Source organism: Epinephelus fuscoguttatus, linkage group LG2 (assembly GCF_011397635.1).
Source record: "Epinephelus fuscoguttatus linkage group LG2, E.fuscoguttatus.final_Chr_v1".
In the NCBI taxonomy this organism is placed as follows: Eukaryota; Metazoa; Chordata; class Actinopteri; order Perciformes; family Serranidae; genus Epinephelus; species Epinephelus fuscoguttatus.
Window position 1 is genome coordinate 43,537,209 of NC_064753.1, and position 14,058 is coordinate 43,551,266.

The 14,058-nt window shown below is 41.4% G+C and overlaps 1 protein-coding gene across 22 annotated transcripts in view; it reads left to right on the forward strand.

Moving 5' to 3' along the window:
• madd (MAP-kinase activating death domain) overlaps nucleotides 1-14,058 on the forward strand; it is an 82,205-nt gene that overhangs the window by 45,393 nt on the left and 22,754 nt on the right. For 7 of the 22 annotated variants that reach the window (XM_049598502.1, XM_049598533.1, XM_049598526.1 and 4 more), the window contains 10 exons: nucleotides 2,318-2,426; nucleotides 2,532-2,718; nucleotides 3,333-3,483; nucleotides 3,819-4,022; nucleotides 5,337-5,387; nucleotides 8,249-8,352; nucleotides 9,052-9,135; nucleotides 10,629-10,787; nucleotides 11,742-11,862; nucleotides 12,823-12,885. In XM_049598502.1, coding sequence (XP_049454459.1) covers nucleotides 2,318-2,426; nucleotides 2,532-2,718; nucleotides 3,333-3,483; nucleotides 3,819-4,022; nucleotides 5,337-5,387; nucleotides 8,249-8,352; nucleotides 9,052-9,135; nucleotides 10,629-10,787; nucleotides 11,742-11,862; nucleotides 12,823-12,885 — 1,233 coding nt within the window. The remainder of the gene's footprint in view (nucleotides 1-2,317; nucleotides 2,427-2,531; nucleotides 2,719-3,332; nucleotides 3,484-3,818; nucleotides 4,023-5,336; nucleotides 5,388-8,248; nucleotides 8,353-9,051; nucleotides 9,136-10,628; nucleotides 10,788-11,741; nucleotides 11,863-12,822; nucleotides 12,886-14,058) is intronic. The other 15 variants (XM_049598510.1, XM_049598571.1, XM_049598648.1 and 12 more) reach the window with 5 other exon arrangements.

Below are 14,058 nucleotides of genomic sequence, written 5' to 3' on the forward strand. Positions count from 1 at the left end.
AGCTGATTTAAATGCTTTTCAGATTACTGTAGAAAATAAGTTAGACTACTATACTGTGTATAATCAAAATACACAATAATACAGTACTGTATATGAAATATAGCTTACTATAGTAGTAACTTGCCAAGAGCCCGCTCAGCAAGGTATTCTTGGCAGATTGTCATAAGCTTTAAACAGACTGCACTTTCTAGATGTTTTTAGACTGGTGTATGTATATATATATATATGAGTGTTTATGTGAATTATTGATCCTTAAAGGGTAACTTCAGTAGTTTTCAACCTGGACCATATTTTCTCATGTTTTTGTGCCCAAGTGACTAATTGCAACAACAGTCTTTTACATTGGTCGAGTATAGACCTTTTAAGGCAGATGTCACAATGACCTCATTTTATTAGCTTGAGGCAAAACAGGCTATCATCAAAAATGCTCACATGTGCAGCGCACACTTCATATCAGGTTAGGGGAAAAGTATTTCCTGTTGTAGAGATGAATAACATTATGTGTATTAAGGGTTATCATGTCCACCTCATCAGAAACTGGGGAGGTATTAGGAGGAATATTGGATTTCTCTGTAATGCTAACTTTTTAGCGCAACGTTAGCTTTGATTGCAAAACAAACTGGAGGAAACTGTTCAAGTGCCGTCCTCATTTGTAAGATTGGCATAATTGTCAACCACAAAGCTTCCTGTGACATCATCCATCCACTGAGTGAGAGCATACGGGTCGGCCAGTCTGTTTCCATTGGTCAGTGTGTACTTGCTGTTCCGTCTTCAAAGACAGAGTGACTAGAGTGCACTCTGACTCTCTGAGAGTGCAGAGCTCTGGATAACCGAACGGTACATTCAGACAGCACTGTAAATTTACAAATGGTCCAGTTTGTGCCAGATTGCGCTCCAACATTCTGAATGAGTATTTCTGAATGCACCACTCGCATCATCTTCCTCCATTGTCTAAAACAAACCAACAGAACTCGCTAGCTAGCGCTAGGTATGTCTCTATTAGGATCTTTTCCCACACACTTAAGAATAATCTGAGTCTGTCCGTGACAAAAACAAGCTCTTTTAGTGGACATACATTTAGGGTGCGCAATTGCCCCAACTGATTACATTGCAGCCTGTTGCCACAACAAAATTGTTGTTCCAATTTGTCACTCAGACACAAACATGTGGGAAAACAGAGTCCAGGTTGAAAAAATACCAAAGTTACCCTTTCATGTTGAAGTAATTTGTCACTGAAAGAGCTTAAAAGTCTTTGAAATCTATCAACTAAAGAGTTGCGACCCTGGTCAAAGAAGTTGCAGGTTCTAGCCCCGCAGAAACACTGATTAAAACATGCAGCGTGAGAAAACACAAGTACACAGTTGACAAAAACACACACTGTCTGCCCAGCTTTAAATATGAGGGAAAAAATTCACATCAGGGGAGTTTAACTTATCCTGGAACATCTTTGAGATTATTAATAGCATTGTGAGAAATCCACAGCGTCTCTAAGGCATAAAAACACACACTTCTGCACCAAGATATGACACTTGTTAACGAGCAGCTTCATTAAATGTTGCAGTGGTTCAGACTCAAGTCTCATATGTATTCGTTTGAGTCAATTGAGTGAGAAAATAAATGGACTTGCCTAAATGTTTTGAGCCTCTGTAATGATTTTATTGTAATATAAAGCTAAAATGATTGACCCAACCCCGATAAGTGGTTCACTCGCAGGTGCTGGGCATCCCAGAGCACCGCAGCAGCCTTAGTTAAATAACTCACATAGTGACGATGTAGTGTAGCTCATTTTCCTCTCCATCCACTCACCTCTTTATTTTCTTTCATGCATGATATCACTGATGTAGTTGCTGTACTCACTATCCTCCGTCTGACGTCACATCAATATGCTGCTAATGTGTGATGCCACCACCAAGAGCACCATTTGGACTCCTGTGTGTGTGTGTGTGTGTGTGTGTGCGCGTGCGTGTCATGTCCCTTGTTTGATTTGCCCTTCACCTCCCTTGTTGTAATAATAGACTCTAATAGCCCCAGTAATGTGTCTGTTCAGCAGTAGATAACCTTCAGTAGATTCCAGGTGTCACAGAGTGATGCAAATGGCTCTTTTCCATTTGATGTAGTAGCTTTAAAATAAAGAGACTAGTTCTAAAGATGTTTCCTGACCTGGTTTACAGTTCCTGGTGCATTTGTGTGTGTCCAGTCCACTTCTACTGAGTGCTCTTCTGTGTAGTGACCCAGTAGTTTGCAGTGTTAGTTTTGTTATTTTGGTGATGTTGCTCTGTGGCTTTCAGACACCTCACTGTTTTGGTTCTTGTTCCAGGTGCACGTGCACCTCGAGCACTTGTGGACCAGAAGTCTTCCGTAATCAAGCACAGTCCAACAGTGAAGAGAGAGTCACCCTCTCCTCAGGGTCGAGTCAACAACACCAGGTAACGAATCCTTACAAAGACCAGAGCACATTGTCATAACATGTATTTATTGTTTTAATGCTGTATCTGTTTAACGTGACTGACACTGTGTTCATTCTGATTCAGTGAGAACCAGCAGTTCTTGAAGGAGGTGGTGCAGAGTGTTCTGGATGGTCAGGGAGTCGGCTGGCTCAACATGAAGAAAGTGCGCCGCCTTTTGGAGAACGAGCAGCTTCGTGTGTTCGTGTTGAGTAAGCTGAACAGAGCTGTCCAGTCGGAGGAAGATGCCAGACAGGAGATCATACGTGATGTGGTGAGATGCTTTTCTTTCCCCTCCACGCTGTGAACAGATGTTCTAGGAAATACACATGATTAACAACAAGCCCAGGAATAAAAGACATGAATGAAACATTTGGACGACTGCTGTAATTACTTTTTTTATTTATTTTTAGTCTTTATTGGCAGTGGCTCATTTGAAAATGATTCTTTAGTGTTTTTTATAAGGCAAATTTGATTTAATTTAATCAAGGTTGCAATCAACAGAATTGTTAAAATGTCATATTTTGCGGAATATTTTTTTTCCAAGAGTGGGATGAGAAAAAACCTCAGGAGTCCGGCAGTAGTCTTGCAAATCGTGACCCTGCGAGATCCCCAGTTTTTGTAAAGTCTTATTGTGTGTGACTAAAAACTCACATTGTCTTTTGACGTAAGAGGGTCTCAGAATCTTTTCAAAGTCTTCTACTGTATAGTAGGCATTACTTGATACCCTAAACATTAACAACACTAAGTTGGTCACAGTCAAGTGACCTCACATGCACTTCGACTTCGACTTAAAACTAAATTCAAGAAAATGTCAAGTCAGCTTTCTTCACATGGCCCTACTTAACAAATTGTTCCTGTTGTCCTGTTTCTGTGTGTTGTTTCCAGGAGGTGAGCAGAAAGGTGTACAAAGGCATGCTGGACATTTTGAAGTGCACCGTCTCCAGTCTGGAGCACTCGTACACTAACGCAGGCCTGGGGGGAATGGCCAGCGTCTTCAGCTTATTGGAAATAGCGCGCACACATTATCAAACCAAAGGTACGTCCAGTACACAGGTCAGCACAGGAATGCACACATTTCATGCTGGATTGTGTGATTAATACAGAGTAGATCATTAAAAGTGTGTCAGATGTTTTGTGCTTAACAGCAGCAGCAGGCCTGTGCTACTAACACCTGTCCATGTCTCTGCACTGTGTTGATCTTGAGCTTTAGGCTGCACGCTAAACATTAACTGTAACTGTAAAGTCTGATCTAATGTTTTCCTTCTTTGTCTAATACTGTTAATCCTCTCCCAGCTTAAACCTCGGCATATTTTCTTTTTCTGTCATGTTGATGCACTCTGTCTTTGCCCCTTCATTTTGGTAACTTGGTAGACCCAGAAAAACGCAAGCGAAGCCCCACAGACAGTGCCGGCAGCCCGGGGAGTAAAGAGAGTCCTTCTGGTCGTATGGAGACGACCAGGCCTCAGGGCCTTCTGAACGTTCCCCACCTGCAGCTGCCGCACCACCCAACGGGCAAAGGAGCCCGCCATTTTGATACCCGGAGTCTGAACGAGGAGAACTTTATTGCCTCGATTGGTGTGTACACCACTCCGGCCCCGGTTGCATGTGCACTGTGAGATCTCCTCCCCCTCCCCCCGTCCCCTACAAGCTCATCAACCTTAATAACAGTCCCCCTCCCCCTCCTCCTCCAACCGTTTCAAAGAGAGACTCCTTCACTTGTCCCTGACAGAATCTTGCAGGTGATATTCCACACACTTTGACCTGAAAAGTGACTCTTGTAATCTTATAACCTTGGGTCTGGTTTTGATTTTTAAAATGAGAAAATATTTAAATCTAATTCAGAATTTGGCCCTGGTTAGGATACTTTTAAAAAGTGTCTGGAATATTTCCCTGTGTGCCAGCCTGGACTGCGTGTGTTTGTCTCCCCTCCCTTGAACATTTGTGCCCCTGTTTGCCTCCCCTCTGGACTTCTGTTTGTCAGCCTCTTAGCACCTTGAATGCATGTCTTTCTTTTGGTCTTCCGAAACCTAAATCTGCAGTAGCGGACGAGGGAAACCAGAGGTATGCGCATCGATAGTCAAAATTGGTGCTCGTCTGTGCCTTTACTGCAGGTTTTTCTGCGAGGCGTGCTGTAGAAAATGGCAGCTCCCTTTGCTCTCAGCATGGAGGGTGGAAGCAACACTCCCCAGTAAACAGTCCCAGTACAGAGACAAATTTTCTATTGGTCGCACAAAGAAGCAACTGACTTAGAAATCCTTAATAATCTCTTTAATTTTCTGAGAATGATTCTGGGTCTGTATACGGGGGACGCCTTCAGTCGACCACCCTGACACCTATCCTGCCCGCACCCCTTCTCTTCCTGTTAGAAGTTGCACCTTCAATTCTACAGTATGCTGTGAGACTTGCATCCCGGCTTCTGCAACTGCTCCATTTCACCTGCTGGCTAGTCGGCCTCTCAACCCCATCCCACGCTCTTCTCCGAATCACACATCTCTCTCTGTCTCTCACCTTTGCTCTGGAGAGCCAGACAAATGCAGTCGATGAAACGTGCGGCCTGTGGTCAGAGCCCAAGTTCATTCCGACGTCACTGTGTGGCTCTCCAGGACTTTGGGCCGGGAGCTCCGGGTGTGTTGTAATGTTACCTTAGTAGCTGTTTCACACTGTGGCTCCAACTTGACAACAAAATACTTCTTTTTTTTGCATTTGTCCCGACTGAAGCGCAGCTACATGCAGACATTACAAAACACCCCCATTGAACAATGACAGATTCTCAATGCTTATTTTGTTTTTGTTTTGATTTTAATGCTCATCCACCATACATGCCTTTTCAACCAGCTCTCTGACTCTCTCTCTGTCTTTCTCTCCTTGCTTGCAATGCATCTTGGGTAGAATTGTGGAGCAAGCACCAGGATAAGCAAAAAGCTATGGAAAAACCACAGAGTAAGAGACTTTTCACACACCAAAAAAAAAGAAAAAAGATTGGGGTGCTCAGCTGTTGACCTTTTTCCACCCCCTTCTCTCCACCTTCTCTAACTCACCAGTGTCTCTGCACATGAATATATAAAAAGGAAGTGCTCCTAATGAGGATGTCAGAATGGATAAAGAAAACTAATATTTAGGCACAGGAGTCTCGACGTGAGATTATAAGATCATGATTGGATTGATGTCCCGATATGAGATGTCGGTCAGAGTAACTTCAGCTGAGAATTAACTTTCTAAGATATTCTGATGTAGGGCTGCTTAATTATGGCATTTATTAAACTTTAAAAAAACTAGTGTAGCATGTAGGTGGATTCTTAACTATGTTTTTGAAAAAAGTGCTTTTGTTATTTTATGTTGTTTTGCACCAAACACGCAGCAATTTTTTGCCTTGAGTGTTTTTTGGAGTATTTTGCAAGTGCAGATTTTTTTCCCCTTTCTGACAAGGGACGACATCGAATGGCTGGTTCGTAGTAAAGTACAACTAAGTCAGAGCTAGTTAAAGGCTCAAGTGAACCTGTATGTTTTAGTTTTCTTTTAAAAGTATTAAGTGAGTTAGCTTCCCTGATATCTATAGGTAGTGTGTTCCATAGCTTTGGAGCATAATTGACAAAGGCTGCATCCCTGATCTTCTGGCTGTTGCTGGGAACCTCCAATAAACCAGCAGCAGATGATCACAGTGTTCTTGGAGGCAAACAGTTAACAAGGGAGTTAGCAATGTAGCTCGGTCCTGGCCCATGTAGGGCTTTGTATACAAGTAGGAGGAGCTTAAAATCAATTCTAAATGTAACAGGAAGTCAGTGCAGTATTTTCGTGGTGTCGGAGCAGTGCATTCCCGCTTCACTTCTTTCACTCTTTACTTTCCGCAATCAAAGACCAACTTAAATTACTTAGCATTTTGCTAAGAAGCAACTCAACATATGCAAGTCACAAAAACATATTTTCAGGACTTTGTAGTCTTATAGATTCGCCCACTCATCTCTGACCCCTCTTTTGATCGTGTCTGCACAGTACTAACACTGAGTCATAGAGCTCTGGGTGCCCACAGATGGTGACAATAACTTGTCCTCCATTTATGATTTTTGGTAATGTTAAGACAATCTCAACCAGATCTCACTGCTGATAGGCTTTCGCGACAGAGTTGAAAGTTGATTTTTCTTTTTTCCCCTGACGGTCTGAATAAGTCGCTAAATTTGTTGCTAGTTGCTCACTTAGAAATTAAGTGAAGAGGGTCTGAAAGCTCAAGTTGGCAACACTGAGCACAGCGCTGTAAAAGTACGTGGTGCACTGGACTTACAACACAAGACAAACGGCCAAATGGAGTGAGGTGCAGTCCTAACTATAATCGATTAATCGCCTAGCCCTACTCTGATGTTCTAGCTTTGTGCCTCCCGCACATCGGATCTTTTATGTGATGTAGAGTCGGTATCCTCCAGAGGAAAATACACTGTATTTGCTATATGACAACAAGGGTCACAGAATGTCTCACAGATAGGTGCTGTGAGAAATTACAGCCTTGTTGTAGTTCCAAAAAATATTTCATGTTGTGTTTAATCATGGCTTCAGATGGCAGCGAATCTAAGTATGTTTTATCCCTTGCACCTGACAGTTTGTCCAGCAGGTATTTCTACAATATGTGCTAGACTACGATAATTCAGTATGTGTAACGACCTGGAACCGAATAGACGTAGCTCCAGAGGTGGTATACAGAATACTGAACTGTAGAAGCCAGAACTTATGGGAATGTAGTACTGAATTTTTTATTACACTTTTTTTTTCTCTCACTGCCTACTGTTTGGGCAGACACATTATTTAATTGTATACAACATTTAAAGTATAATTATTAATGTTTACTGATGTGAATATATTTCTTAGCGTCTTTGGCATACAAAAAATATGGGATTTTATGTTACAGTCACTGGTTATTTCGTTTTCCAGTGTTTTTTTTTCCTTCATGCTTCAAGATGAGCAGAACTGAATACCTGCTGCCGTGTCCTGCACTTATAACTGAATTTTTTTCCAGTTTCAAGTGACTAAATTGTGTGTTTGCAGCCAATATTCTTCCATGGTCGTTGGCACATTTTAACTTTATTTAATAGTTTGCAAAAGTTAAGTGTCACACACACACACACACACAAAAAAAACAACAATTGAAAAATAAACAAGTGTCAGGATCTTTTTGTCACCATGTCTGCGTCTACTGAGGTGATGAATAACAAGAATCACACTTGAAACAGAAAATGTCTCCTTAACCGTCCATCAGTTTGTCTGCATGCCTAACTGCCTGTGTCTGTTCGATGTTTTCTGTTGTAACTTGGGCCACATTTGCAGCATTGACTGAGAAGTAATGTCGCGCTCTTGCAGTTTTGTTTTCATTTGTAACTTTTACCCCCATTTTTTTATGGCACTCTCTGCTTGCCCCTTTGTAACTTCTCTGTGTTGTCTTCAAAACCTTCATCTGTTACTACTCAGCTAAGCACCAGTGTGGTATATAGGAATTTAAGGAACATTTTAATGAATTTAAAGTTTTATTACCTCAGATTAGATGTGTTATAGTCACCTTGTTCTTTTAGCTAGAGGCAGCCGAAGGCTCTGTATCTCCAAATCATTTCACAAACATGAGTAAGGTAGTGTTATCCTGTTTGCTTTGCTGTGTCACAAGTGAAATGCAGTGTTTACACAGAGGCTTTGGCTCTTAAGATGGACATAGCATCAGTGTTGCTGTGCTGTGGTGGCTTTGAGTGAGGCGACTCTCGGTAAGGCAAGAAGATAGTGAGGTCCTGTTCATGAAAACGTGCTCATAGTCACGGTCTGTCCTGCAGGGTCTGACGGAGCGAAGCAGCAGCGCCCCCAAGTGACGGATGCAGAGGAGAAGAAATCACAGATGAGTGCTGACAGTGGCCTCAGCGTCACATCTGGATCGCAGGTTTGTTGTTGTGTAGTCAAGCAGAGCATTAGATAAATTTCAAAACTTTGGATGTGATTTACCAGTTGTTTGTCTTTGTGATCATGCTGAACAAACAAACATGTTACTGTCAAACACCCTGAAGGCTGCAGGCTGCACACAACAGACAGGCCTGAGAGTGGTCTTGAGTGTCAGTGTTTGGTTTATATGGCTACACTTTTAAAAAGACAGTTCATCCTATAATCAAATATACATGTTTATCCTCTTACCTGTAGTGCTATTTATCAATCTAGGTTGTTTAGGTTTAAGTTGCAGAGTGTTGGAGATATCGGCCGCAGAGATGTCTGCCTTCTCTCCAATATAATGGAACTCGATGTCTCAACACTGTCTCCTTCCAGAAATCATCACCTGGTTACTTAATCCACACGAGCCTCTTGTCCATGAGTAGACCCACGCTTCCTTCTGCGTAGTGCTTCAACACCACTAACTGATTGTCATCTAGTTGAATTATATTCGACAGAAGGCAGACCTCTCAACATAATATGAAAAGAGATGAAATATGTATCTTTGATTCTGAGGTGAACTGTCCCTTTAACATGCCTCTCGGCCTTTACCATGAGTTCTTGTGCAGTCTTTGAACTGCTAATGTGTGCAGCTCTCTGTCCACCACTGAAGTGTACCAATGAATTCTCTACTTTATTTTTCCCTGTGGGTTTTCAGAAGAGCGACACAGAGTCAGTAACGAGCTCAGAGCCACCAATCCTGACAAGAAGCACCAGCCAGGACTCAGAGGCCAGCACAGTGGTAGGGCACGGCCAACTCAGATAATATGCTCTTTGTTCCTACCTGTTCAGCTACACAGTACCTCACAGTGTGAACTGTAGATTCTAGGATGATACTTTTGGTCCCAAGTTTTTTTTTTTTCCTTCCTTTTTGAAAACTGTAAATCAGTTTTAACCCCTTGAACTTCACCGCCCAACCAGTGCTAGTCGTTACCGATTCATGGTGTGCAGCCAAACATTGTTCAGAGCTGTAGAACACCAAATTTGTCAGGCTGAGTTTTGAGGAATTGTTTAAAGCTGGGCATACATTGTTCGATTTCAGGAATTCACTCATTTGAGGGAGCCTATCCCAGCTGACATTGGGTGAGAGGCAGGGTACACCCTGGACAGGTCGCCAGACTATCACAGGGCTGACACATAGAGACAGACAACCATTCACACTCACATTCACACCTACGGACAATTTAAGTCTGATTTAGAGTCACCAGTTAACCTGCATGTCTTTGGACTGTGGGAGGAAACCAGAGTACCTGTAGGAAACCCATGCTGACATGGGGAGAACATGCAAACTCCGCACAGAAAGGCTCCCCCACCCTGAGGGACCCTCTTGCTGTGAGGCGACAATGCTAACCACTGCATCACCGTGCCGCCCTGATTTAAAAAATGTTGTTGTCAGTCCAAGTTTTGATTCCCCCTCTGCCACATTCTCTCACTTCTTCTTTCACACACACTCACACACACACAGAAGTCAGCAAGTTAGCAGCACCAACAAACTTACGTATACACTGTATGCGTGAGAAAAAAGGCACTGACGTTGGGGAATATACTCGTGACGCTGCTTCAACTGTGAGAGCCTGAGGATGTCAGAAATTCTTTTTTTAAATTTTTTTTTAGATTATCTTATTGGGCTTTTTTGCATTTACTGACACAATAGTTTGAATTGTTAAAGGAGGGGAGAGAGAGGGGGGACGACATGCAGCAAAGGAGCAGCAAGGACACTGCCTTTGTTCATGGGTCGCCTGCCCTACCTACTGAGCTACTGGGCACCCTGCTGATGTCAGAAGTTCATCTGAAAGTTCTGTTGCCGGTTGGGAGCGGTTGATTGGACCATGATCAGTCCTCAGTCCCCACTATACACTGTACGGTAAAGGATACCCAATAAAACTGATATTTGGTCCAAAAATCAGGTCAAAAACGGGCTTGAATCATTCAGTGTATGTCCAGCTTGAGAAAACAAAGAATCTTACACAATCACATATTGATGTTTTGCTTCTCATGCCCTCATTAGGTAAAGTTCATACAGACCAATTATGTAAAAAATGTTGCACAAGACACAAATTATTAGTGCACTGAATCATGCAGCCTTGTGTCAGAATATGTTATGTAGTGTAAAACTTGTATAACCTGGATCAAGCTAATAGAAAGAAAGTGCGCGTTATATATTTTTTACTTTGATTGATTCCAAACCGTCTGTGCATTATGAATTGTTCTTACATTTGGCGTTTTATTCCTTAGATAAGCAACAGCTCTGGAGAAACTCTGGGAGCTGACAGCGACCTGAGCAGCACAGCAGGCGACGGCCTCGGAGGAAGAACCGCTGCTCATTTAGCTCAGTCCAGAGGGACTCTTTCTGACAGCGAGATTGAAACCAATCCAGCCACCAGCACAGTGTTTGTAAGTGTAACACTCGCTATAAGTAGATTATACTGTTCTTACTTTAGATAATAGACAATTTAATCACCAGCACACTCTGTTTGAACTTTAAGAAGCTGCGCAGAAGGAGCCATGAGTTGATGGGATTTTTAAGGTTCCCATGCACATTAGAAAAACTGGAAGATCACAGACTGGTTTTAACAACTTAAAAACACCTGAAAATGAGAGGGAAAAGTTTAATGTCCTGGAAAATTGTTTCTGTATTTTTTCTTTTGCCAAGAATGAAGCAATCATGTAACCGCCAGCAATTGGAAGTTTGTGGTGTGTTAAAACTTAAATTGTGGTTAATTGGTCAAAGCACTTTGAAACATTTGTTTGCATTTCAAAACACACACACAAAAGTCTGTCTATGTAGACAACTGTGTGGCACTGCTCCCCAGACACCGTAGCATAACAGTATGTGACCTGGATAATCTGCACTGGATTTCAGGATTTTCCTAAACTGAGGGACTGAGGGTACTGCACAGAATCCCTTAGAAGGTTTCCTTAGTTATGCGAGAATGTTAAGGCATTTACTGCATTGAAAGGTTTTACAGTGGTAAAATACTACAGTTACAAGTAACCATTTGTGTGCTTGCGCTCAAGCTTGTGATACCTTAAGACTTTTGTGCAATCATTGAACTAGCTTTAAGGGATTCCTTAAGTATAAGACCAAGATAAGAAGAAAACCTGAAATGCTTAAGTGGACATTTAAAGGGAACTTGAGGGGAAAGACGTTTTTTGTGCAACTAATTTTGTTTTAAGAAAGCATTAACATGGGCTTTAAGGAAAATCTTAAGGTGTTTTGTGCAGCTGGCTACTGTAGTCAGCATGTCTACAGTACACATGATGCTTTGATTAAAACATATGAGACTGTATTTGTGGTTATTGTACTCACTGTTGGTTCTCAAATTCAACCTTGTCCTGTCTCCACAGGGAAAAACTCACACTCTGAAACCAACTGCAAAAGATCATGCACATGCTACAGCAAAGAGCCAGCCTGCTCAGCCCATGGAGGACATCAGTATGAGGATTTACCTCTGTGAAGGCCTGCTGGGTATGTTCTGCTCTCCAGTTTGGATACTTCCTCTCACAGGTCAAACACAAGTCAAACAGCTGACATTCATTCTGATGTTGTAAGACAGCACTTCCTCCTAATGTTCTTCAAAACACACTGCTAAGTATTCCCTTAAGTTTTCTGTCACTGTTATTTGTTGTGCATGTCTTCACTAACGTTATTTGTGTTGTCCGTCAAAGATCCTCTGAAACAAACAACCTTTAATTCTGAAATGTATTTCCTGTTATGTAAAGAAAGTGTTGCTAGTCGAGGTTTTGTTTCCATCACCTTTCACTTACTTGTGCAAGCTCTTGCATCGGTTTCTATATTAATGTAACCACAGTGAACTTTCACAAACTGATGTACGAATTATTTTTGAGAGAAAAAAGCAGAAGTCACCATGTGATTATGTAGAAGTGGTGTGATATTAAATGTCTTTTATGGAACAGTTCACTTGTCTGTTAAAGGGTGAGAGGTTATAACCTGATGTTTGTGACTTTATGCTACATAATGTCCAATTTTACATATTCGCTGCCGTCTGAGAAAGACAGAGAGGTTTAGATTATTATAGATACGTAATTAACATGTATAACTAACATCTACTGTATGTAATACACTGACTATCATTGGCTATGGATAAGTACCTCATACAGCCCCACTTCAGAAGATCCAAACACATTTGACTCAGGTTAATGTGCAGTCTTTAAATATTGACATTTAGTGATGACTAAACAAATCATAAACAGCCTCATCACCACTAATCACAGTAACAAGTTTACTTTACTCTTCTGCTTAAGTGAGTAACTGGTTGTGGTATGTCCTCTTGTGTTCCTCGGATGTGGTTCTCCGCTCGCTCTGCTGGTGTTTTTGTCATTAAACCTACTCACCTCTTCGCCTAACCCCCTCCTGCTCTCGCTGCTTCTCTTCCCTCCTGCTGCTCCTCCTGGGAAATTCTTCCAGGGCGCGATAAGAGCTCCGTTTGGGATCAACTAGAGGATGCTGCCATGGAAACCTTTTCTCTAAGTAGGGCTAATCTCTTGCCTGTGCCCTTTTTCCTGTGTGGGTGTGTGTTTGTGTGTCTGTGTTTGGGGGTATCCGTTGTTCTGTGTTTAATCTCTGGTGTGATGTGATGGGGTTTTTTCCTGTCTGTTGGTGAGCTGCACATCTGTGTTTTTATTAGCCTGAGATAGAAGTGGAAAATATTAGCAGTCCTACACATTTCTTTTCCTCACAGAGATCAAAGATGCTTTTGCTCTAACTTTTAACATTTATTTCTGCTCACCTACGTCTTCACTCGGTTTTCTGACTAACTTTCATGTTGACTTAAAAGCTTAACATTTCAAGGGTTTGCATATTGGATGAGTGCATGTCGCCTTCAAGTGCTGTCAGACATGTAATTATGAGTTGAGCGCACTCAAACGAGCCACCAGCTGCTAAATAAGATTGGGAAATGTCAAGATTTCCAATGAGTTACTGAGATGTGATCGGGGTGGGAAAAATGAAACCAGTTCAGCTACTGATACTATAAGTACATTTATTTCTTCTCCTACTGCAGCGTCTGGAAATATTAATGTTATCTCTTTTAACCTTAATGTTGTCAGACATTTTTATTTCATGTTTTCAGTAATATTGTGGTTATTTGCAACTTTTTTCTCAATTAAAACAGAATACACAAAAAATAAAGAATAGAAAATTTTAATTTTCATTGTTAACATTACAGGAAGACGCACTTGAAGGCATCACACACTTCTGTGCAGTGCTGCAACGTTGGATTGTAGTGAAATTTTGAGCCAGTACTGGTGTTTAAAATAACAATTGACCAAGTTGTTTTTGTTGTTATTTATTCCCCCTTTTGTGCCAGGGAAACAAAGAAAGTTACACGATAAAAAACAATTGAACTATTAATTTATTAAGCACTTTATTTCACTACATTTGAATTAGCACAAATTCTTTCATACAAATATATAAAACAACTGTTAAAATAATCTTGTGTCACAAGAAAAACATGCTGTGAAAACATCAACAAATTTCTCCTTTAAACAGCTGCATTTATTCAAGTTATTTGCCAAAAAACTACGTTCTACAAGACTACACTGAACACACTGTGATACCGTTATACCAAATAGAGGTCGAACGCATCATAATGCAAGTCAATGCAACCTCCATTAGCTGTTAGTTCTGGCTGCTAACAGCTAA